Below are 25,638 nucleotides of genomic sequence, written 5' to 3'. Positions count from 1 at the left end.
GTGACTCTCCAGCTGCTGAAATTACAAATTCCAGCATCTGGAGTTATAATTCTGCAGCTGCTATAGAGGTACAGGATCAAAACCTGTGTCCTGGGCTGTAACACTAAGTGGTTGTGATTTGTGACATCAATCTAACACCAACTGCTGGTTTTACCATTATTTCCTCCTTGTAGAATCCTCAGTTGTGCCAGAAGAGGGTTCCCAGCTGGAGGAAGGAGATGTGACGTCTCCAAGTGGCTCACAAGAACTGGACGAGTTTGAAGCTGTGAATAGTGAGGACCCCCCCAGTGAAGACAAGTCCGACAAGAAGACTGAGGGGATCAGCAGGGTGAGGGGCTTCAGAGCTAGAACTACTATACTGCCCCGATGTACAAAAATATATGATCATACTGGCCCCATGTACAGGAATATAATTACTATAATACTGCTCCTATATACAAGAATATAACTACTATAATACTGCTCCTATGTACAAGAGTATAACTACTATAATACTGCTCCTATGTACAGTACAGTCCAAAAGTTTGGACACACCTTCTCATTCAAATAGTCTTTATTTTCATGACTATGAAAATTGTAGATTCACTCTGAAGGCATCAAAACTATGAATTAACACATGTGGAATTATATAATTAACAAAAAAGTGTGAACCAACTGAAAATATGTCTTATATTCTAGGTTCTTCAAAGTAGCCACCTTTTGCTTTGATTACTGCTTTGCACACTCTTGGCATTCTCTTGATGAGCTTCAAGAGGTAGTCACTGGAAATGGTCTTCCAACAGTCTTGAAGGAGTTCCCAGAGATGCTTAACACTTGTTGGCCCTTTTGCCTTCACTCTGCGGTCCAGCTCACCCCAAACCATCTCGATTGGGTTCAGGTCTGGTGACTGTGGAGGCCAGGTCATCTGGTGTAGCACCCCAATCACTCTCCCCCTTGGTCAAATAGCCCTTACACAGCCTGGAGGTGTGTTTGGGGTCATTGTCCTGTTGAAAAATAATGGTCCAACTAAACGCAACCCGGATGGAATAGCATGCCGCTGCAAGATGCTGTGGTAGCCATGCTGGTTCAGTATGCCTTCAATTTTGAATAAATCCACAACAGTGTCACGAGCAAAGCCCCCCCACACCATCACACCTCCTCCTCCATGCTTCACTGTGGGAACCAGGCATGTAGAGTCCATCCGTTCACCTTTTCTGCGTCACACAAAGACACGGTGGTTGGAACCAAAGATCTCAAATGTGGACTCATCAGACCAAAGCACAGATTTCCACTGGTCTAATATCCATTCCTTGTGTTCTTTAGCCCAAACAAGTCTCTTCTGCTTGTTGCCGGTCCTTAGCAGTGGTTTCCTAGCAGCTATTTTACCATGAAGGCTTGCTGCACAAAGTCTCCTCTTAACAGTTGTTGTAGAGATGTGTCTGCTGCTAGAACTCTGTGTGGCATTGACCTGGTCTCTAATCTGAGCTGCTGTTAACCTGCAATTTCTGAGGCTGGTGACTCGGATGAACTTATCCTCCGCAGCAGAGGTGACTCTTGGTCTTCCTTTCCTGGGGCGGTCCTCATGTGAGCCAGTTTCTTTGTAGCACTTGATGGTTTTTGCCACTGCACTTGGGTACACTTTCAAAGTTTTCCTAATTTTTCAGCCTGACTGACCTTCATTTCTTAAAGTAATGATGGCCACTCGTTTTTCTTTACTTGGCTGCATTTTTCTTGCCATAATACAAATTCTAACAGTCCTCCTGAATAGACTATCGGCTGTGTATCCACCAGACTTCTGCACAACACAACTGATGGTCCCAACCCCATTTAGAAGGCAAGAAATCCCACTTATTAAACCTGACAAGGGCACACCTGTGAAGTGAAAACCATTTCCAGTGACTACCTCTTGAAGCTCATCAAGAGAATGCCAAGAGTGTGCAAAGCAGTAATCAAAGCAAAAGGTGGCTACTTTGAAGAACCTAGAATATAAGACATATTTTCAGTTGTTTCACTTTTTTGTTAATTATATAATTCCACATGTGTTAATTCATAGTTTTGATGCCTTCAGAGTGAATCGACAATTTTCATAGTCATAAAAATAAAGAAAACTCTTTGAATGAGGTGTGTCCAAACTTTTGTTCTGTACTGTACAAGAATATAACTACTATAATACTGCCTCTAGCATCTTATTCTTGCTGTCCACTTCACTGCTTTTCTACAGTCGTCCTCCACCTCCAGTCAGGAGGAGTCTACATCCCAGCAGACAGAGCTGGAGCTCGGGGGGATTCCTATAGAAGGGTCTACACGTGAACTTCCGTTCCAACCGTCACAAACACTAAGCAAGTCCAGCTCGTCCCCTGAGCTTCAGACCTTGCAGGAGCTGCCCAGGGAGCCGGACAATAAAGACCCCGTCCAAGCTCCTGCTGTAGAACCAACTCCCCAGAGCCAAAGCCCAGAGCCTGCGCCTAGTGTACTGGAAGAGGAGAGTTCTGCTCCTGTGACCCCGAAACCTGAAGCGGGTGCTAGACTGGAGCCAGAATTGTCACAACAGTCTCCGCAGTCTCCAAGTGGGTACCGCCCAAGGGGGCACACCATCTCGGACTCTGAACCTTCAAGACGTGGCAGGAGGATTAACATTGATGCTTTTAAGAACAGCACCAAGACCACAAAAGCGGAGAAGGTGCCTGGAATAGACCCAAGGTAATGATTTGTCATTTATCTGTTTCCAGGAGGCATAATGGAGGGACAGTGTAACTGTTCACACAAACAAAATGGTGTTTACTTAAAACTACTCACAAGTGATATCTGGTGGGTTGGGGTCCTGCTGTCAGACCTCTGAGAAATTGGTAGTGTTGTTGTAACTCTGATCCCAGCTTTTTACATAAAAAGGAATTTTCAGGAATGTCTGAGTTCAAATCTGGGTAAATTTAAAGGGGTTTGCAGAATCTGTAAAAGACAGCGCCACATCTGTCCACAGGTTGTGTGCGGTAATGCGACTCAGCCTCTGTCACTACAATGGAGCGGAGCTGCAATACTGGGTATGACCCCCTTCTATCGATCTGACCATATTTTTCCTTCCAGCTTTGTATTTCTACAGCTGTACCACTCTCCTTTCTTCGGGGATGAGTCTAACAAGCCCATCCTGGTCCCAAATACTCAGGTAATTCTCATAGATCTACTTTATCCCTTTTTCTTAAAGGGTTTCTTTGGGTAAATGATACTGATGACCCATCCTGTGGATAGCAGATCTGTGGCTGCTGTACTGCAGCTTATAACAGCTGATGGGGGTGGGGGGATCCTTGATATCAGAACCAACTAAGATTTGACCGGACAATCCCTTTAATGCAAATTTCTCCCTTTAACTTCTAGACATTTGAAAGAACCATGAAGATTCTAGACGGGATCCCAAGCTACGACACACACAAGATAGGGGTCCTGTACGTTGGAGAAGGGCAGGTATGGCGATCGGCTCGTACATCAAGATCAATGACCGGAATGATCATAAATGGACTTGTCAGGCACCAGTTCTTAAAGGGGTAGTACAGTAGAAACCAGTTATTACATCGACTGTCTCTGCCAGTTCCATTGTAAAAGAATAGCTGTGGTGCAGATGCCTCAGCGCTGTTCATTAGACAGAAGTTTCCATTCTGGTGGGCAGACCCCATCACTTATCCTTCTTAAAGGGATATTCCAATAATATTGCTACTGAAATGTATTAGTACACTTCTAAGGCTTTTTTGTATCTTTCATATCAAAGATTGGCAATGAGCGGGCGATCCTATCGAATGAACATGGATCCTATAGGTACACTCAGTTCCTGACCGGTCTGGGGAAGCTGATCGATTTGAAGGACACGCAGCCGGACAAGATATTTCTGGGAGGATTGGACGGGCAAGGTGGAGATGACGGGCAGTTCACTTACTGCTGGCATGATGACATCATGCAAGGTAAGCGGACGGGTCCTGACACAACGTTGGCATCCCATGTCGTGGCCTATTTTTATGCAGCGTATTGCATTACGTACTCAGTCGCTTTGTTCGCCGTTCTCCACTAATACTACACTTCACCTGTAGTGGCCGCTGCCACATTCTACAGCCGGTCTTGCGAGCAGTGATCATATGGTGATCAAGGAAATGTCGTCTTGTCATTTCAGCTTTTAACACTCTCCTTGTATTTCAGTCATATTCCAGATCACTACTTTCATGCCAAATAATGAGATCGACCCGTACCGCTGCAACAAGAAAAGACACGTGGGCAACAACTTTGTAAATATAGTGTATAACGACTCGGGAGAGTTTTATAAGCTGGGGACTCTTAAGGTACGCCGCTCATTGCCTTCCCGCCTTCCACTCGCTGCTCTTCACTGTTTTGTCGGAACGTTAATCTCATCCCTTCTCTGTAGGGTCAGTTCAACTTTGTGGACGTAAACATTCAGCCCTTGGATTGTGACAGCAACTTGGTGACGTTACAGTGTCGGAAAGGTGACGCTTTCCTTGTTCATGATTTTATTCTTAAGGGTTTTCCCATTCTAAGTATGAACACTGACACTTGTGAACCAGCGCCATGATCAGAGCTGCAACACACGCAAGCCAATGGTGCGGTTAGACATTCCAGACATGGGTGAGGGTCCCAGATATAAGACCACCCAATAATATCTAGGCAATATGCCATGAATATGTATGGTGGGAAAATCCCATAAATGAGCAGCATGTCTTGCATAAATATGCTTTTTGCAGTTAATCACCTCCACCACTAGGGGAGTTTGGAGCAGATCGATCATTTGTGATTCCAAAAATTTCCTCTTTCTTGTGTAGATATGGAAGGACTTGTCGACACATCTGTGGCTAAGATTGTGTCTGATAAAAACCTTCCATTCCTTGCCCGACAGATGGCACTGCATTCAAACGTGAGCCTGATAGTTGTTGTTTTTTGGGGTTGGGGGGGGTTAATATGTGTATCATGTGATGAGTTTTCTCTCTTGGTCTTTAGATGGCTTCACAGGTTCATCACAGTAGATCAAATCCCACTGACATTTACCCATCTAAGTGGATTGCCAGACTGAGGCATATTAAGAAAATGAGACCAAAGGTAAAGTGCCCTGGACAGCAGCTTGTTGGGCTTCAACTCAATATCGGCCTCATAAATAATTGTAGGGGGTCGGAGCTTTCTTCCCATCACACAGCCATAAAGCTACATGATAAAAATCTAACTACCTGCAACCACCAGTAGAGGGAGCTGTACAGCAGCATACATAAACTGCAGTAAGCTCCCTATAGTGGTGGCCTGCAGAATTGTAGTAGTCACTTCTGACAGCTGCCATTTTTCCTTTTTTGTGCTTTTTTGAGATATATTTTTTTTTTTTTTATTAAATGAAGAGTCAATTTTTATTTTTTATGGTCTATTTAGGGGACTTAAATATCCGTCTGTTTACTTGTGCTATACAATGCAATATTGAAGTATTTAAAGAAAATTACTTTAAGGATGACAACGGTAGATATTGAGCCCCTTAGCAGGCATCTGGCTGCCATGACAAATCAATCGGCACCATGCGATCATGTCAGGGTGTGAAGTGTCGGACCACCACAAATCCAATATGCATGGGCCGGGGGGGGGGATTGGTGTTTTTTTTTTTTTTTTTTTTTTTGGTTTTCAGTTGCTATTTGTTTCTTTTAGATTCACGAGGAGTTGTTAGAAATTACCGCAAACATGCCTTACCCCATGAATACCCTCACCAGACCTCACACGTCAAGCCAACAGTCTGCCAACGGCTCTTTTGAAACTGGACAGCGAACTCGGCTCATATCGGCTGTGGATGACTTCACAGAATTTTCCTAAAATCTTGGGAGAGTCTGGACTAGACGAATGGTACGTCATTCATGCATGGGCCTGAAGGTCAGAAGAGGCAGAATGGGTCCCTGCCTAAAAAAGCACAGACTACTACACCAAACACTAGATTCTTCTGCTCTGCGGCCTCCAGAATTGGACATTTTAAGAGACTCTAAATTTAAATTATTTTCACTATTGAAATAATAATTTATTAAAGACTCCACCTCCCTCCACCGCCACCCACCTCATGTCCCCTCCGAAATGTGATCCATACCAAATGCCCAACAATGAATTGCGGGAACAGCGTCGGTAAGGTGAACATACGGTCCAAGGGTTTTCTTTTCAGGATTTTGTTTTTCTGCACAATTACAAATAAAAACTTAATTTAAAAATATTGGATTTTTTTTATATATTTGATGGGTCAAATTTACTGTTTGACAACCAGCAATCTGCACTGTGCGGGTGAATCGTTGCCTCCTGTAAGGATACGGCCACACATCTGTATGTGCTCCTCTCTTGTACTTGGCTGTAAATTGCATGTGACATGCAGAATGCCGCCATGCAGTGCGCAGCCTCCTACGATGTGTCCTATGATTACTTGTTACCACATTGTTCGTTCATACAGAACACCAACACGCACCATCGTTTTGCTGCCGCCATCTTTATTTATGACTTTGTCCAACAAGTTGCATTGTAGCGCATTTTACAAAACATTAAGGCAATAGTGAAGATGCCGCCGGTGAGAACAAGATTCCTCCATGGTAATGGCAATAAAGGATTACAGATTGCTTCCTTAGGAGACTGATGTCACTGGCCGTAATATCCAATATGGCGGCCTCTGTTGTACTGTAATAAGAGTTAATAGTACGAGTCTAAAAGGAATCTTGTTCCCCGGGCAATAAATACTCTTTACAATTCTGACCATACAAGTTAAAAGCAAAAGCATACAGGCTCCGCTTGGGCTCGGGGAGGGGTAAGTGCAATGTTGTACATAGAACGGCTCTCTGCGGCCACCGGATTGGCGACTTTTGTCATGAGCGGACATTTATGACCTAGAACATAAGAAAATCGTGGCTGTAAACGTAATCACTTTCCATTCCTAGCACACAAGATGGAGAATGCCTTTTTTTTTTTCTTTTTTTTTTTTAAAAGGATCTGCTCTACAGTCATTCTAAAAGTACAATTCCAGGCTTGCTGGGATTTGTAGTTAGTTGCAGGATGGAGACTACTAAAGTGTTTGTGTGGGTTTTTTAATAGAATTTTAGATCCTGCTGTAAATTTGTGTCCATTAAAAACAACGCAGCCTTCATTTATAGGGATTGTCCAGCCTTGGGACACAAGCCTGCAGTCATTCTGTGACGGCAGCCTAGTGAATCCCCACAGCGTGCTCACACTGTGCGTTGAGGATTCTCTGGTGCAGTCAGTGGATGGTCTCGTGACCGTACATATGCAACTTGCATACTTTCGGCCACATTCTGACTAGACTTGTCTGGCCTTGATCCATAAACTTGCACTGAGCGAGCCCACGCACTTCTAGTCGTCATGTATTAAGATTGCATACTGGCGTTCACATGTCCAGTCCTGGGGAATCCTGGACCAAGTCTGCAGTCACATAGTGCCTCTCCAGAATTGTAGTCAAGACTGGACAACCCCTTTAATGTCCCGTACAGAACCTCAGAACCTTTCCTCTCAGGACTGTTCTGCCTGCATAGATCGGCATTAAAGGGGTAATCTGGCTTCGTTCACTTCTGCATTGTAGGGGGGGGCCGTGTTGTCACACAGCTATCGGCCGCCTTGAGTGCACAAGTGGCAGTTATGGTGCACTCATACTAATCACGTCTGCAGAGCTGACTGAAAATGGCCCTTGGCAAGTAAGGGGAAAGTGAACAGGACTGCCATCTTCAGTGTAGGCCTCGTTTCCCATAGCAACCAATCACAGAACAGCTTTAATTTTTTCCATAGCTTTTTAGAAATGAAAGCTGAGCTCTGATTGGTTGCTATGGGAAACACTTGCGCAGTGAGGCCTACCTCAGTTTTGAATCTACTTGTGTTGAGCCACTGTCTCAAGTAAGTGATGTCTCGTGTGCGCTCTAAATTAGTGTATGTTTGGGCCTCCTACATATCCCCCCTGTGCCCCGTTTTAGTAATGTTATCTTACTGGTATACAATTAGTAGAAGTGTGTGATCTGGTTCTGAAAATCCATTTTTGTACCTCTTTAGTCCAGGGTCTCTTGGACCTGTACTAGACAGACAAGCTGTTGATTTTAAAGTGTAATACGTGACATACCCTGTGGAGGCGCTGCAGGGAAATGTATAGCAGGCGCCTGACACTACAGACACTCATGGCTACTAACTGACATCTATCTGGATTGTATTTCAATCCTGGAAGTATAACTGTTCTGGTTGCTATTTAAAGGGGTTGTCCACTACTAATAAACCTCTAAATACAAGCCCATGGAGGTGCTAAAAAAACCTAAAATGCGCTCCCCTGTTGGGTCCAATTGGTCAGTGGGTTTTTTTTATTTTTACTTTGGCGTTTAGCATTACAATGGACCCGACTTAAAAAGAAGAAACTTTATAAATTTGTAAAATCCCAAGGTCGGCTCAACGCGACTATACGGTATTTTTATCCAAGGAATCTAAACTCTAATCTCTATATGTAATGTACTTTTGGTCCAGCCATCCCTACAATTACACGAGTCCTGTCTGGAGGTGAGGCGGGAAATGTACTGTTACTACAGAAGGGGCACAAACTTATCAAGAAACTAAACGAGGACAGAATTTCAAATAAAACAATTCTATTAACAGACAAATTGTTTCAAATATTAAATAAGCGTTTTTAGATTTGTTTTGGGTTTTTTTTTTTTTTTGCATTGTATAATCGGCCGCTGTCTGTCTCTTTTTAAACATATTACGATCCACTAAAGGGAAAAAAAAATTAGTAAAATCATGTACCGTGTAGAATAAAAATCTAGATGGTGGAATACACAGCAACTAATGAGTTGTTTGCAGAGCATTATAGGTAACACTGATTTTACTTTTTTTTTTCTTTACCATAATACTGATTTGATAGGTTGCAGAACAAAGACAAATATACTCTATATTTACAATAGGGGGAAGAAAAAAAATTAAGTGGAATATTCTGCTCCCTTCAAAACTTGTGAATGTGTCGGATGATGGTCGTGTTAACGCATCTGCCACCCCGCCACGCTATAATCTCCAGACTGTGCCTTTAAGCCAATATGCAATATTCTACTTGTATAAAATACATATAAATATATACAAGAGCACAACATACATAACTTAAATACCTCTAGTGATAATAGTGCTCGGTCCCCTCTATCTACAGAATTCCTTCATTTGGTTACAGCGCTATCAAAATATAGCAAATATTACAAAAATATACAAATTCCAATCCGCCACTGAGCGTCACAGGTTACGAAGACTAAAATGTGAGCGGTGTACAGACCGGACCCATCTCTGGACGCAGGGGCAAGGGGAAGTGCATGTAAAGTACTCTCCTCAGCCAGAGGTGGGGATGGATAAAACGTCCAAAGCAAAGCTTCACTTTATAACTTTTCCATCATTTCTTCTACTCCAGTCACATCCAGAGCTGCATTTAGAGAATGCTGCTTTGAAGCTGCAGTACATCCCTCCTTTCCGTTACGTAACAGTATGCAAGTGTTCTGGGTTTTTTTTTTTGTATCTCACATTTCTCTCTCGCTTCACCCTGGTGTGTAATAATCCCAAACATCAATCCAAACTTTTAATGCAGCTTTAGCTGTGACTGGAGTATAAAATAATTATTTCTCCTACCCACTCACCTCCAATTCCTATTACTGTTTTTTTTTCTTTTGTACTCCTGGTGAAAATGCACAAAAATACACTTTAGTTTTTATTTTAATTGTGGCTTGTGGGTGAGGCTTTAAGTGGGAAAGTATGGTTTAACCATATAAGTGCTATTATCTATGCATAGTTCCTAGATCGACATGTCGTACAGAAGTAATGGAGGTGACTGAAGAAGTTGTGTGCAATGACCTGGAGACACACACTCTCCTCAAGGTCTGGATTCAGGTGTTTGAGGGGTTTTTTTGCTCGCCATTTTCTCTTTTTGGCAAATCACGTAATAGTCTCCTGAACTGTTATTGACCGAACCCTTTATAATATAGAGATGTGGTTTTGGTGGTGGAAAATTGGTCCTCCTAAAATTTCTGTACCTTTTTATCTTTTTGTTTCTGGCCTGGTTATATAATAAAAATTATATATATTAAAAAAAAAAAAGCTTTGTTAAAGTGCGTGGCGCTCCATGCAAACTGCTGAAAAGTACAAACGTGGATATCAAATACATTCAGTAATGAAGACGTGTAGATCAATCAAGCAGGGATTATAGCGGCATGGTGCTTGGATCTTCTGTAACCAGAAGCCACAAAAGGGCTCCTTAATAAAAGATAAATCAATCATGGTATCATAGGTGAACTCCTTTTCCAGGTTGCCTTCTCAAGAACATCACTGTTGACCAAGACCACACATACAAATATTAACATTTCGATGAAAGGATGTAGTCTTTTTTTTTTCTTTTTTACTTTTTTTGGATGCCACCAGCCCTAAACCGGTGAGGTGTTCCTGTAAGTCAACTTGATTTAACATCAATTCCACCCCACCATTGAAAAGGTCTCTGCTTTTCAAGACACAAAATACAAATACTTTGGGAAAAGGCAAATCGTTAAGAAACTCTCCATGTGCGGAATGCCTTAGAGAGGGAGAGTTTCAGCCTTCTTCTGCAGGTCGTGTCCTGTAAACGTAACTGTGGGGGTATGAGAAAAGCGGTAGTCTGAGACCATAATCTAAGAAATCTGAAAGAAGAGTTAACTTCTCCGTAAGTGCATAGTGAGAGCTCATCTTACGTCACATCCCAAGATGATGTCCCAGCCGAGTAGAATTTTGTTCCCTTTATTTCCCGTTAACATACTTGGGATATTATTTCTCTACAGTGTTAAAGGGAATTAAGACGCTCTTGCAGCACCCTGAATAAAACCTAGAGACCAGTGATGACTTAGGACTGACCAGCAAGTCCTTTTGAAATGCTATGGTCCCTTTTTAAAAGCACCATCGATAATTTTGCAAGAAGCATCTACAGAAGATGGCTAGATACCAAATGCTTCTCTTGAAGACAATAAGCAGCTCCTTGTAGCTCAGTGTTTCCCAACTATGAGTCATAGTGATCGTCAACAGGTCAGGTTGTGGGACAGCCAGCTGCCGACAAGCAAAAATTAAGAGCCACCAGGGATCACTAAAAACTATTATCTAGAGCCACCAGGGCTCCATGAACTCGATGTAAGCCACCAGGGCTTCCAAAGAAAAGCTTTCAAGCCACCGGGGCCTGTAGACTGAAATTTCCCAAAGCCTCCAGGGCCTAAGGAGTTAGAACCAAGAGAAGGACCTGTGCTTGTTGACGTATCTTGAGAAACGCTGTTAAAGCGGGAATCATCTGTAGCTTGTTCATAGGGCCAACATGAGGAGCCATTGAGAGCCCGCAATGGGTATAGACGATACAAAAACCTGAATTGTATCCAGAAGATTCTAAGAAGCTCCTGAAGCTTCTACCAATGTAGACAATAATGTGCCACCATATCTGCTAACTGACACTCGGGTGGACTCGGTTGTGGGCACGCACTGACTTCCGCCTTTTGCTCTGTGTTAACTGCATAGGGATGAGCGCTGGTTCTTCGGCCACAACCTTCTCCACGGTAATTGTTTTGCTTGCTGAAGTGCTTTCTGATAATACCTGAGAAACGGAGGAAGATGGTGAAGTAGGTAGAGAATTCTTCTTTGAGCGGTGGTAGCCTTCAGATTTAGAACTTCTACTTAACGCAGACTTCTTGTGGAGGCCTTGTGATCCTTGGGAATTACTTAGTGACCTCTGAGTTGGAGCACTATCATGTTGTCGCCTTTTCTTGGCTATTCTCATTTGCACATCTTTGAGACTTCGCTCTATTTGATACACTTCTTCTGTGGCGTGGTTGACCAGATCAAACTGTGACAGAAGAGTTTCAAGTACGGGGAGCAATCTTTGGATGTTAGCATCGACTTCTGCTCTTTCTCTGGTGCTCACAGCACTGAATGAATCCAGCTGGCTGGAGATGGTGGAAAAGGACGAGGAGGAAGAGGTGTCAGAAGCCGCACTAGGGGTGGAACCTCGAAGAGACTTGGAATCGCTGGAGGAGCGTGAAGGAAGCGGCTCCATTCCTTCAAAGCGTACCTTGTGACGGAACTGAAATACAAAAATGTTTAAGATTTTTCTCAGTTCTGCAAACAAAGACAACGTTAACACTGATATTACAGGCAAGCTCACGCATTTCATTCACCTCTTTCACTTTGCTGACACCCATCCAGATTCGAAGCCTCCTGAGAAAGAGCTCCACCATCTCGTAGTCCTGCAGCTCAAACGCTGGTCGGAACAAATCCAGCCGCACTTGTCGGTAACTGTTGATCAACATGGCTGCAAAGAATCGCATCAGGATCCACACTTCCAGCACCAGATAGCTTGCGAAGTAGAGCTGGTGAACATAGGAAGTGTACGGGAAAGGGGCCTTTAGAGTGATAGTACCGCGAGCCACAGAAAACAGAGAGAGGATGCTCGCCCCAAAGCTGTGAAATCTTTCCCAAGATGATGAGAAAAGCTGAAGAAAAGAGATGCAAACATAATTACTAGAAATAGAATATAAATTTACATTTCCTATGACAATCCGACTGAGGAGACCCTCGCCAATTAAAAAAAAAATGACCTTGAGCAAGCACACCTCCACTTCATTACTTCTATGGGACTATCAGACTGAACTTACCAAAAAGCCAAGCTGAGCGTACACCAGCACCAGACCTAGTGTCGCCCCAGCAGCTGCACAAAGCTCCTTCATAGACAAACTTAACGTTTTCCCAAAGACGGACCACTCTCTGATGAATCGTAGCTGCTGGGCGACCTTGACACAAAAAAAGACAATTAGCAGAAATATAAAAATTTGCTCTAAATGTCATGTTGATACTTGGAGACCATCAATAAACTGTAGAGAGTCAACCGCACTCACACAAAGAACCTGAAATAAATGCTGGTTTTTATTCATACACAATATTTCACCATAATGCTGAGTAGGGGGACAAAAAGCGACAGGTAGTGCTTGACGTTTCTACCCGTCCCGGGTCTTTTACAAGTTTCTGCCCTCTGCTCCTCAGCACTCGGCCCCCCGCTCTGTAACGTTACGGGGTCTCCACTTTGTGGCTGAGTGGCTGCGGTCCCTTCTTCTCAATAATATCACTCACAGGTGATGGTGGAAGATATAGGAGGAAGAAATGTCATGGACGGACTTGTTACCACGGCGGGTCCCATTACAGGACTGTGCTGATATCAGCTCTACACCACCAGCCGATCTGTCAGATTATAGTTAAAAGCCTACGGCATGGCAGGGGGCCGGAGTTTATACACTGGGGAGGTGAGGGGGCCGGAGGTTATACACTGGGGGCCAGATGTTATACACTGGGGCAATGGCGCTGAATGAGAAACTGGAGTTCAATGATATAAGACATAGAGACCAACACTTGTCTGCATACTGTGTATGTTAAAAAGTTGAGATACAGGGGGAACAGAATAATAACGAGCCGTTCAAACCAGTTCACCCATGTGCACTCAAAGTACTAATCAAATACAGCTCTGTCAGGAGCAGGGGCCCCGTTTGTTTCTGTAACACCTATCCAGTAACAAGGGTGATAAAAATTCTACTAAAACCATAACTAATACGAGTTCTTACCTTCACTGTAAGGAGGAAGAGCAGGGAGGCAGAGAGGCTGTTGAATGTGTTACCCAAGAACGCCACATGGTGCAGGTTGCTAAATGAGGCTTTGTCCTTCCGGTATCTGTCCCACTGCTGATCGGCCAAGCTGCCCCGACTCAGATATACAACCACCGTGCTCACTGTCAAGACCGTCAGTAACCACTGGACATAATTCCAGAAATGGGTAAAATAAAGCCGCCCTTCCTTCCTGATAAGTAGACACTCGGCGAGGACGAAGTAGACGACAAACATCATGAGGAAGACCTGTGAAGAGAGAGCACAAAGTTATATCCAAGATTTTACTAGTACCTGATGGTCATGCAGCTTTGGATGTAACTTGTGCATAAGGCAGGATGCACAGAGTGCCGCTTACCATCATGATAAGAAGTAGGTGAGTGCCGCTGCTCAGTGGCAGTAATGGAAATGCTCTTATCTCAGCTGATGGGAGCGATCTACCAGCCAAAGGAAATTCCAGCAGAAGTGTCACAGACGTGTAGAGGTTGACCCCGGGGCTGTAAAGTGAGAACTCCACAAACAACGCCCTCGTCCTGCAAAGAGAGAAAACACAGGCGAGGGTATCAGGTCACATATACAATGGGAACAGAAATACACGGCCTGATGACATACACAACTTACAGGTTGTCAATCCAGTGATCCTGCTGGAGGTTATCAAAGAAGGTGACGTTCTCCTCTGAGCTGCTGCCCAAAAGTTGGATGTAACCAGAACTGTCATAGAAGGAGAGGAAACCCCAATACCAGGCCCTGGAGACCAGAAAAACAGAGGTAGAGTGAAACCATAGGCTGAAAGAAGGTGGCGGTCACTAACAAGGCTGCTGGCGCTATATGGCAGTGCTTACCCGGTATCGTCCGGTGGAGAATATGACCAATCGGTGGAGGACACATCAGATGTATTACGCCAACCAACGTCATAACTGGAGTCATCAAACTCTTCTGAGCAGGTCTGGTGTCCAGACGATGAGTGGACATCACATGCTGCGGAGGAATATAGGAATTATGGTCTGAGAACAATCCAAGACCTGGCCATAAGCTAAATTTATCAACCCCGGTGTAAATGAAAACTAATCATACGATCATGGGATTGCACCTTTCTTCAGCCGGATCTGGCGAAAGCGAGCCGACCCCAACAAGCTGCTGTAGCTTCCCCGCTGATTGTGGTTAAGGAACGGCAGCAGAACGTCAGACGCCCAGACCCAGAACTCGTCCGACCTGTGGAGGACACAACAAGCTCAGATACCCTCCTACATGCCCAAAACGTGCAGTGAAATTCTGCCGAGGATTACCTCCGAATCTGCATGAATTTGTGGCTCCCCATCTCCTGCCGGACCGAGCGCTGCAGCAGGTATGCCCTGTGGTTCACGGAGGCATCGCCATAGTTGGTCAGGAGGACAACCAGTAAGAAAAGCGTGTAAACCATCAGGTTCTGAAGATACACCAAGAACCAATTAAAGGGATTTTCCAGTATGGACCTAATAGTTTTCACAGCTCAGGGTGTGCTACAATTAAATCCAGAGATCTCAGCGCTGAGATCTCATCTCCCGAGATCTTGGTGCCGAGATCTCCATCTGCGCATGCGCCGTCCCCGGCAGCCATTTTCCCAGAGTCCACCACACAGTAAAAACCATATAAGTGCGGGGGCTCTGGGCTTTCACAAAATGTCGGCAAAGCCCCCACATCACCGAACACCCGCAAAGGCGCACATTGGAACACCCCTTCATCCCAGCCTGCGGCCTGCATCAACGCTCCACTCTTACCTCCTCCAGCAGCGACCCTGGAACCCAGCTTCATCGCAGCCACCACCCCCGGTAAGCAAGAAGACGCATGGATTATAAGAAGAACCACCATTTTATTAAAAAAAGTTTTTTTTTTCCTACTTTTCGCCTCAAAAATTGGGGTGTGTCTTATAATCCACAAAATACGGTACTTTTTCTTTTACACGTTATTTTTTTAGACACCGTAGTCAGTTGATCGCTTGCAATATATACTGCAATAAGACGGTAATATAGTATATAGCGCGGTCTCCTATGTGAACCTCAATTGACACAACACTGGGATGGGGTCTCTAAGATGGCATTAAGGAGTTAAAACAGAGATACGAGCTAGCTCCGATCACTGCTGTATGAGAAAAATGCTGGCTGTAGAACACAGCCAGCACCTGCCCTGAGCCAGCACCACACACCGCCAGACCGGCTACATCACAAGTATATATACTGAACACAAACACATCACTGAGCACACTGACAGCTAGCAGTGGTATTTTTTTTTTGGGTGGGGGTACAATTACGAATGAAGCGTTTACCTTGAGCATTCTATGTAGCAGTTTCACCTTCCGCGCTTCTTCTCTGGCCTGGAACAAGGCAAACCCCTGAGGTGGTCGTACCTTCGTGATACGCTCAGAAACTTGCTCCACAAGGGGGCACTCTACAAGAGTGTCCTCTTCTTCTGGGTACAGACGCTTCACCACCAAAGCAAAATATATGGCTTCCATGAGAACCTGGGTTGGAATATAAAAAAAAAAAAAATTGTGAAGGATGAAACTACTGGAAAAAAAGAAATCAGTCGATCAGAAAATGGGGAAGCCCAGAATTACCTTTAAGGGTTCCAATACAAAGAATGAGCAGAGGAAGCCGAATATTCCAGAGATTAGCCACATAAGACCGACGCTGGAGGTGAAGCCCACCCCTATCCACACCGACACAGCAAAACATGTGAGGAGGAGAAAGCAGCTGAGCACATGAGCCACACGGGTGCACCAAGATGGCAGCATCGGCCTGCGTCTCTGAAAAGCATCTGTGATGACTGTCGGGAGAGAAAGGCGGAAGGCGAGACTATTAATTTATCATTATAGCAGCCAGAGCTCATAATCCCCTGCACAGACAGAGTGTAATGCTAAAATGATATCTGCCTGCAGCCACCACTAGATGGAGCTGAATGTATACAGCCCCTATATACACTACCATACCAGCTATATACACTACCAATACATATATGTCCTATTATAATAAAGTGACTTTGTATGATGAAGTCCTATTTTTACCTGTCCGGTTGGACTTGACTGATTTGGTCACATCCCTGGCAGATCCAGATAAAGTCTGTCCTTTGTCATTCAATTTCTCCAACATTATGGTTTCTGTCTTATCCCCAAACGGGTTCGATCTGTGGAAGCGATGTTGTAAAACTCTCACACTTTGTTATTTTCCCCGTTGGAACGGCTCAGAGCAGGAAATCCCAGCAGATCAGAAGCGGAGTTACACGCAGCCAATCAGATACCTCTACACAACTCAAAATGGCCAGCAATTATTTATCCAATCAGAAGAGTTTTGTATTGATTTACAAGGGGGAGGAGCATAAAAAGGAGGCGTCGTGGAGTAAAGTATCGATAACCTATCTTTGGGATCAGAGGCGGTTCGACAGCCGTTTCTCCACCAATCAGCTGTTAGCACATCTTAAGGCCACACAGACCTTTACCACCGCAGCTCCATACACCGTGTAGTGGTAAAACTTGAGTACTGCAGCTCAGCTCCCAAAGGAGTAGATGGGAGCCGAGAAAGACCATTAGCCAAAATTAAACATCTCAGCCTGCTCATCTACCTCAACGCACGATTTCTGATCAGCAGAGATCTTCACACATCTACTTACAAGTCCGACAGAAGATCGGTATCGGTCCGAGACATCCTTCTAAGGTCTTGTGGAAGGGACATGCTGCTGACTCCATCTTTGAGAAAAAGATCAGATACGTGACTTACCGTAATTTGCAGAATTACGCACAGTATGAATTGCAAATAATGGGACATTTATAAATCCCACACTTTTTTTTTTTGGACACACCGTAAAAAACTATCAGGACCGCCTATTTTATGCAAATGTATATAAGCCCTTCCCTGTTAGCAGTAGTGGTACAGTCCCATAAAAAAGGGACTATTGTCAGATATGCGTCAGTTGTATCCCAGACTAGTCATGTTATCTACACGGCTCGCCTAGGGAGGAGATCGTGGTGGGAATCAACAGCTCAGGAAATCACAAGACCTCCACTAATTTCTGAACCTCTGAAGCCCCCAAACCCTTTAGGATTCTCGCAATGAATGTTGGCAAGTGCCAAAAATGTCTAAACCGCTGTATCCCAGTCCCCCCACTTACCTGATGCTACAAACTTTAATGGTAAGGACTGTGGTAGTCCTAGCACCACGCTATCGTCCTCGCTGGGGTGGCAGCTGGCATCTAACCCAACGTTACAGCTGGTTCGGTGTCGCTCCAACTTTTGGATGGTGTTGCCCATGATGGAAGGATCGCTGAGGAGGTCGGGCCAGCTGAGCACACCCTCATTAGTATTCCACTGGATGAAGCTGTGTGGATGAAGGAACCAGAGAAAACAAGATACGGATTAGAGTCTACATCACCAGAGCAGAAATCTACTTGAGATACCCAAAAATGGTTTGCATTGGCTGTACTATACAGCTGACACCAGCCTGGAAGTGCCGCAGCCGGAGCTAGCTCCCAGTACAATAGTTTAACCCCCTAAGATGCTGCTGTCACTATCAACCACGGCATCTAAGCGGTTCCACTGAATACATATATATGGGTCCACCACTCACCTTTTTGTGTCTTCCACAGGAATCTCTGCTTTGGTTTGATTGGAGAAAGCCTGTAGGATGTAATGTGAGGAGAAGGTTACACAAGGGAAGAGCTGAGGACAAATTAATCCACACACAGCGAGGATACAAGAGGGAAGCCATTACTTCCTCACCTCGCCATGGTTCCCTGTGTACGCCATGAAGGAGCTCTCCATCACCGTGTCCAAGTAATTATCAATTTCTAGAGAGTGTTGATCAAAGTATGTGAGGGATGGCCGGACACAGGTCTGGGGGGGGAGACAAAACACAACGTAAAAACAGTCAAAATACACAGGCCGATGTGACGCCTGCCAGCCAGCATGGGCCTCACCTTACTGCGTGCTCGTCTGAACAGGTAGAGAATGATGAGGTAGATGGGGTATACAAGCACGCTGGTCACCAGGCCCACCGCCACCGAGTCCACACTGAGGGGAACAGACTCCGACACCGCTCTATCCCTGAAAAACCAGAAACACTAATTTATACACGTTATCATTTACAGTCCAGAATTTCTCTATCAGCAGAATAGTGAGTGCAGCTCTGGGGTATAATACAGGATATAACTCAGGATCAGTAATGTAATGTATTCACACAGTGTACCAGCAGAATAGTGAGTGCAGCTCTGGAGTATAATACAGGATGTAACTCAGGATCAGTAATGTAATGTATGTACACAGTGACTGCACCGGCAGAATAGTGAGTGCAGCTCTGGGGTATAATACAGGAGGTAACTCAGGATCAGTAATGTAATGTATGTACACAGTGGCTGCACCAGCAGAATAGTTAGTGCAGCTCTGGAGTATAATACAGGAGGTAACTCAGGATCAGTAATGTAATGTATGTACATAGTGACTGCACCAGCAGAATACTGAGTGCAGCTCTGGGGTATAATACAGGATATAACTCAGGATCAGTAATGTAATGTATTCACACAGTGTACCAGCAGAATAGTGAGTGCAGCTCTGGAGTATAATACAGGATGTAACTCAGGATCAGTAATGTAATGTATGTACACAGTGACTGCACCAGCAGAATAGTGAGTGCAGCTCTGGGGTATAATACAGGAGGTAACTCAGGATCAGTAATGTAATGTATGTACACAGTGACTGCACCAGCAGAATAGTGAGTGCATCTATGGAGTATAATACAGGATGTAACTCAGGATCAGTAATGTAATGTATGTACACAGTGACTGCACCAGCAGAATAGTGAGTGCAGCTCTGGAATATAATAAAGGATGTAACTCAGGATCAGTAATGTAATGTAATGTAATGTAGACAGTGACTGCACCAGCAGAATAGTGAGTGCAGCTCTGGAGTATAATACAGGATGTAACTCAGGATCAGTAATGTAATGTATGTACACAGTGACTGCACCAGCAGAATAGTGAGTGCAGCTCTGGAGTATAATACAGGATGTAACTCAGGATCAGTAATGTAATGTATGTACACAGTGACTGCACCAGCAGAATAGTGAGTGCAGCTCTGGAGGTATAATACAGGATGTAACTCAGGAACAATAATGTATGTACACAGTGACTGCACCAGCAGAATAGTGAGTGCAGCTCTGGAATATAATAAAGGATGTAACTCAGGATCAGTAATGTAATGTATGTAGACAGTGACTGCACCAGCAGAATAGTGAGTGCAGCTCTGGAGTATAATACTGGATGTAACTCAGGATCAGTAATGTAATGTATGTAGACAGTGACTGCATCAGCAGATAGTGAGTGCAGCTCTGGAGGATAATACCGGATTACTTACCCATGATTCTTATCTCCCACCACACCGTACCACACAGCGTTCGCACACAGGAACAGGAATATGAGGAGAGCGCAGCAGGTCGCTCTCTGGACGCGGGTGAAGCGGGTGCGGGGAGGCCGGTCCCACATTGACAGCCAAACATGTTTTTCAGTGATTCCTCGCTGGAGTTCAGCCATAAAGATGCGGGAGAATCTCTTCAGTTCTGTCTCACCTGAATCATGAAGGAAACACATCTTCACATTGAGCCGCTTGGCTAAAATCATACACAATTTGAAAAAGTTCAGAAAGACACTCACTGGCCGCAAAGATTTCCTTCTCCACCCGCCGGCCGCTCTCCTCCTGTCCCACGGACAACCAGTCATTCACCAGGAAGAAGTGATTCTTACTGCGCTGCAGGTCCTTGACGATGACGTGCTGCACGTACCAAGAGGGGCTGAGTCCTGTCCAAACACATTCACGTCACTATCAGAGACCTGGACTTTGTGACCATGTGACTATAGAAAACATTGCAGTTCTGGGGACTGTACCATCTTCCTTTCCTTCCAGGAGCATATAGCCACTCTGTTAACATTCACAAACCTTCACTGTCACTAAAAGTCCATTTTGTATAAAAGAGTAAAATAAAAGAGAGTCAGGAGGGAGATGCAGCTGAAGTCTGTGAGAGTGAAGGGGTGGAGAATCAGCAACAGGGGACATCTGATTGGTTCAGGGCACACAGCACTGCTCTGACATCACGCCAGGAGGAGCTCGCTGAGCATTTAACTCCTGAAGGACGGAGCCATTCTTTCAGCTTCAGATTTTTCTCTCTCCATTTTTTTGTTTTTTTTCCACCCACAATCCCATTAGAGGGCTTGTTTGTTGCGGTTCTGAGAGACACCATTGATTTTACCATACAATATAAAAAAAAATTCCAAGTGGGATGATATAGTAAAAAAATGCAATTTGGCCAATTATTTTTGATCTTCATTTTTATGGTGTTTAGTGTTTTTTTATTTTATTAATATAGGTTTTGGCACCACTTTTCAAGACCTTCGCTGTTTTAATTTTTCGCCGCTTGAAGCTGTAGTCTTATTTCGATTTTTACCACATGGGTTCAGTAATTTTAGATTTTGATAAATGGGACTTTTTTTTTTTACAACTTTCTGCGCATTTTTCTAGATCCCCTTAAAACCTGTGATTGTTTGATCACTAGTACTACATAATGCAATGCTACAGTAAGTAGAAAAATCATCAATCTCCCATTAAGACCAACACAGGTTTCACAGAAATACAAAGAAGACGGCAGCTGAGACCTATACAATCACGGGGGCAACCTATCTGCACCCCACTTATTACACAGTGATTAGAATCATCTAAAGATCACTGTCAGTGATTTCTAGAAGCAGCTAAATGGTTAAATGGCAGGGATCGGAGCTAGCTCTGGTCGCCGCTGTCAGAAGCAGGTGCTGGTTGTATAACACATCTGGCACTTGCTCCTGAGCCTGTGATTTATATATACATGGCTGGGTGTTAAGGGTTTAAAGAAGACACCAAAAGTATAGAGGGTGAGTTTGTGCTTGTCTGTTAGTAAAAAAAATTAACGGGGAATGATATTCGCAAAAAAAAAATCCATGATGGGAGATTTTTCTTATAAGAAACCGGTTGGGTGATATATCGAGTTGGAGAAATATCTGAGCAGTGCCAAAGGGGTGCGACTGCGCTGCAGAACTCTTTTACTGTGCAAATTATGGCTGGATTTGTCTAGAAATATATCTTTTCAGCAAAGTAGCCTTAAATGTGAGGATAGCCCTTTAAATGTAGTTCCCTCTTCTGCCAGAAGATGGCAGTGTACACTCACATTAACTCACAGCCAATCAGCTAAAGCCTCATTTACATAAAACAATTATTGTCCAGACGCAAATGGTTGCGGCGTCTCTAACGTTAATTACCTAATATAAGTCGGAAAAGCGAAGACCGAAATGGATTGTTGGTGAATATTTGAAGAGCCGTATATAGGTGGAAATGCCAGTATACAGTCTGTAGGAAGGAGGCCATGACGTCTGTACGCTGGGATTACGTAAGTGTAGTGTATGTGTGATATTAAGGCACTGGTGACAGTGAGCGCTGCTCTGGAGGACTTAATGCGACCATGTTCATTTGAATCTGCATAAGAAAGAGGATTCTCCGTATCATGAGAGTCCAGGTAACATTTCAGGATACAGAAGAGACCCCCTAAATTGCTCTGGCTTTAGCCTGGAGTCCATCGTTCCGTTACCTTTATTATCGTGCCACAGACGGACTTTCCACACGTTTCCCAAACTCTTCTCTGTTGCGATCTGGAAGACGTCCACGCTGTTCCTGTGGAAGGTGTTTTCTCCATCCAGATGCCGGTGGCCACTTTTACTGTCCACTCCGTAGAGACTGATGCCAACATGAGCGGTGGTACCTGAGCGGGGGGACGGCGAGGACTGGCATTTTGTAGATTACAGATGACGGCGCACATACGTGTATACACCGACGTAGACGCACACACGTGTATACACACACATGTGTATACACTGACATAGACACACACATACAGTATGTATACACCGACGTAGACGCACACACGTGTATACACAGACGTAGACACACACATATGTATACACAGACGTAGACACACACATATGTATACACCGACGTAGATACAAACATGTATATACACTGATGCACGGGTACAGACGCACTCACCAGACCCTCGGCCCCATCCTGTCTTCACCAGAACGTCATATTTAAAAAATCCAGGTTTTCCGCAGAAGGGAATGACCCCAGCTTTACTGACATCCAGCAAGTCCAGTTTGTGGACAATAATGGTGGCCACAGAGTAGGTGGCGAAGCAGACGGCACACGTGAGCAGCACGATATAGTTAATACCGGGAGGAGGAGGCTGCAATGAAAGGAATAGTAATGACAGTTACTTCTATGTTTTACAACAATTATCTATACACAGAAAAACTCCAGTAATCTGGAATGGTGCGACCCTACCAGACGCCAGATTAGAGGACTTATGTTCTCCGTTTTTCCCTAGCTTAGGAGAAGCTGAATGGAGTAGTGGGCCATGCATCCAATCTGCCGCTCCATTCAAAGTCTATGGCACCAGTGAAACAGCTGTCAGTGCCAGTGGACAGCTGATATATAGTGAAGTACTCCTTAAAAAGGTTATCATCTTCATTAATTAGTATTTTTGGATAGTGCTTGTAAATACAAGAAATTTTGCAATTTACTACGTATTAAAATTTTCAGCCGTTCTTAAGGTATTGACACGCTTTGACATGCTTTGTTTACAGCTCGTTGCCTTGGAGATCGACCACTGCTGCTAGACAGCAGAAAGTGAGCAGTGCTTGCATGCTCTTTCTATTGAGCATGTAAGCGCTGCTCTGAAGCTGGACAGGATCACTGTTATCTCCTAAACCTGGCCAGCTAGAGGGTAGTGCTTACACAGGCTAGAAAGCAGCAGTGGTTGGTCTCCTAGGCAACGAACTGTAAACAAATGAAAAGTGTCAATATTTCAAGAATGGCTGTAATGTTTAATAAATAGTAAATTGCAAAATCACTTGTATTTACAAGCACTTTCCGGAAATAACCCTTTGAAGGGGTACTCCGTTATATATCAGTGTCTTTTTCAAGCACTCTCCGACAATGTCCATCTATGAAGATAGGATCAGAGATCTAGTCACATCGCCATAGTAACAGGAAACGTCCTACTTACAGGATAGATAAAGTTGACAGAGTGAGGTGGGACGAAGAGACTGGCACCGAAAGCCGTGAGATGTTGGGTCAGACACACAGCCTGGTCCGGTCTGGTATCCTCCAGGGGTACAACGCCCTCTGTCTTCCATTTCATCTCATTACCATCGAAGTACTGACACAGGGAGGTGTAAAGGCCCACTGTCACGTCCACCGGTGACCACATGTAATGGTTTGTGATGTTCAGGTAGTAGCGCTTGGTCAGGTTTCCATCTCTAAAACAGACAAGATTTATTAAAAATCTACTTATTATGGTCCAACATCTACAGTAGACCCACCACACACAAGACAGGACAGGAGACCATTAGCCCTGAGATCAGGTGAATATTTTCTTACGATGGGGCGATGAAGAACGTGTACAGCTTGTGGTCATCTCCTGACAGCGAGTCCTCGCTGATCTGCTTCATGTCACTATAGTTGTACTGGTTGGGATGGCCGGACTCATGTAGATACACCGAGATGTATGGCTCAGGTTCACTGTCTTTATATCGCTCTACAAGAGACAGTCAAAATACAATTACTACATCACCTTGACAATTTTTAATTTGCTTCTTAAATAAAAAAATGATACAGCTTTCTAATAGTCTTCATTAAACATTTCCTAACATTTTCCTGCTGTGGAGTCTGTGTAACACCTTCACATAGCTGGTTGTGCTGCTGAATGACATAGATCAGGAATAACACTGTTCCTGGCTCAGATGGCTCTCTGCCTTCTTTTCTCAGTGTTAGGCCGAACTCAGAAATCCATGAAACACAGTGCGAGTATGTGCCTTGAAGATTGGACCGGCCGAAGGTCTCCTGATCTGAATGCAATAGCCTCATAAATAACTATCAGGTTGTTGAATTTGGGTCAAGAGACCAGAGGCCGGGCATCGTAATCCTATTCTGACCGTGAAACATGGATCAAACCTACCTTAAAAATAGCAACAGCAAGGGAAGGAGGTAATGCACATTAAATAAGAGTGTGCAGAGAGGGGAAAGCATCCAATGCTTCATGGAGGGCAGATTATACAGGCTGTAGATAGGGAGGAAAGCATGCGCAATATAGATCTAAAAGGTGACAGGGTCACGCAGGCAGACAGAATGTTATCATGTACCACTATGACTTTGCAGGAGATGGATTTGGAGCTCTGTAACCAAAAAAACAAAATAACTAAACTCTGTAAAGATTGCTCACCATCCTGCGCTGTGTAAGTGATCTGTATGTGAAGTCCTGCGTTCTCATTACTGCTTTCCGCCTCGAGGTCCACCTTCACCGAGCGCCGGCTATCAATGTTAGCCAGGCCAGCAGTGATATTCCCGACGCCAGTGTTATTGGCAACGCTAACCGTGATGGCTTTCTCAGAATCCAAGCTCTCAACCGGGATCTGGCTGCCATTACTAGTTTGGAACTCCATAGAGGCCACCTTGGTGGACACAGTGTAGTTGTTGATGAACCCAAAAGGGTAAGGATTGGAGTCCACCTGGAACATGACCTGGATGATGTCTGTGAGGTCGGGGAAGGTGCTGTTAAACCCCTGTGGAATGAAGAATTGGCAGCCCGTCCTGTTACTGTAGCAAAGCAAGTTTAGAGGATCTGAACGTTTGCCCCGGGCCAAGATCTCCCCACCCTGCAGGGTCAGAGGCTCCTCATTGAGAACCCTGGACTTCATCAAAATCCTCATGAGATCTGAAGACAAATTGTAAGCTTCCGAGGCAACGGTCGCGTTGTTCAGGGCTTTGCACAGTTGCCCTCCTGTGTGAACGGAGGACTTGGTGTTCACAAGATGAATGACGTCTCCTATAATACAATAATGAGAAAGCTCAAAGGTACAAATACAAAGGGGGCTTAAAATGCTAAAGATTTCCCACCCA

The 25,638-nt window shown here is 44.4% G+C and overlaps 2 protein-coding genes across 6 annotated transcripts in view; one reads left to right on the top strand and one right to left on the bottom strand.

The window, feature by feature from the left end:
* The window catches only part of TSC2 (TSC complex subunit 2), a 38,374-nt gene extending 32,175 nt beyond the window's left edge, over window positions 1–6,199 (top strand). For all 5 annotated transcript variants that reach the window (XM_073558399.1, XM_073558396.1, XM_073558398.1 and 2 more), the window contains 10 exons: window positions 174–328; window positions 2,201–2,679; window positions 3,061–3,139; window positions 3,349–3,435; window positions 3,737–3,926; window positions 4,159–4,298; window positions 4,382–4,460; window positions 4,794–4,885; window positions 4,969–5,067; window positions 5,653–6,199. In XM_073558399.1, coding sequence (XP_073414500.1) covers window positions 174–328; window positions 2,201–2,679; window positions 3,061–3,139; window positions 3,349–3,435; window positions 3,737–3,926; window positions 4,159–4,298; window positions 4,382–4,460; window positions 4,794–4,885; window positions 4,969–5,067; window positions 5,653–5,814 — 1,562 coding nt within the window. In that variant the 3' untranslated portion in view covers window positions 5,815–6,199. The remainder of the gene's footprint in view (window positions 1–173; window positions 329–2,200; window positions 2,680–3,060; window positions 3,140–3,348; window positions 3,436–3,736; window positions 3,927–4,158; window positions 4,299–4,381; window positions 4,461–4,793; window positions 4,886–4,968; window positions 5,068–5,652) is intronic.
* Window positions 6,200–6,447: 248 nt separating this feature from the next.
* The window catches only part of PKD1 (polycystin 1, transient receptor potential channel interacting), a 116,895-nt gene continuing 97,704 nt past the window's right edge, over window positions 6,448–25,638 (bottom strand). The window contains exons 22-45 of the mRNA XM_073558394.1: window positions 24,962–25,564; window positions 24,121–24,277; window positions 23,747–23,999; window positions 22,729–22,924; window positions 22,274–22,444; window positions 20,316–20,459; window positions 20,020–20,230; window positions 18,588–18,714; window positions 18,391–18,504; window positions 18,239–18,288; window positions 17,784–17,989; window positions 17,286–17,361; window positions 16,684–16,802; window positions 16,237–16,445; window positions 15,946–16,140; window positions 14,930–15,069; window positions 14,734–14,855; window positions 14,486–14,621; window positions 14,265–14,390; window positions 14,002–14,176; window positions 13,605–13,892; window positions 12,648–12,782; window positions 12,171–12,485; window positions 6,448–12,076 (exon numbers count right to left, since the gene is read on the bottom strand). Coding sequence (XP_073414495.1) covers window positions 11,441–12,076; window positions 12,171–12,485; window positions 12,648–12,782; window positions 13,605–13,892; window positions 14,002–14,176; window positions 14,265–14,390; window positions 14,486–14,621; window positions 14,734–14,855; window positions 14,930–15,069; window positions 15,946–16,140; window positions 16,237–16,445; window positions 16,684–16,802; window positions 17,286–17,361; window positions 17,784–17,989; window positions 18,239–18,288; window positions 18,391–18,504; window positions 18,588–18,714; window positions 20,020–20,230; window positions 20,316–20,459; window positions 22,274–22,444; window positions 22,729–22,924; window positions 23,747–23,999; window positions 24,121–24,277; window positions 24,962–25,564 — 4,904 coding nt within the window. The 3' untranslated portion in view covers window positions 6,448–11,440. The remainder of the gene's footprint in view (window positions 12,077–12,170; window positions 12,486–12,647; window positions 12,783–13,604; window positions 13,893–14,001; window positions 14,177–14,264; window positions 14,391–14,485; window positions 14,622–14,733; window positions 14,856–14,929; window positions 15,070–15,945; window positions 16,141–16,236; window positions 16,446–16,683; window positions 16,803–17,285; window positions 17,362–17,783; window positions 17,990–18,238; window positions 18,289–18,390; window positions 18,505–18,587; window positions 18,715–20,019; window positions 20,231–20,315; window positions 20,460–22,273; window positions 22,445–22,728; window positions 22,925–23,746; window positions 24,000–24,120; window positions 24,278–24,961; window positions 25,565–25,638) is intronic.

This window comes from Dendrobates tinctorius, unplaced genomic scaffold (genome assembly GCF_039654945.1).
Source record: "Dendrobates tinctorius isolate UK_male_01 unplaced genomic scaffold, ASM3965494v1 ptg000257l, whole genome shotgun sequence".
Lineage (NCBI taxonomy): Eukaryota > Metazoa > Chordata > Amphibia > Anura > Dendrobatidae > Dendrobates > Dendrobates tinctorius.
The sequence above is the reverse complement of the archived record's forward strand: the minus strand, read 5'-3'. Positions and strand labels throughout refer to the sequence as shown.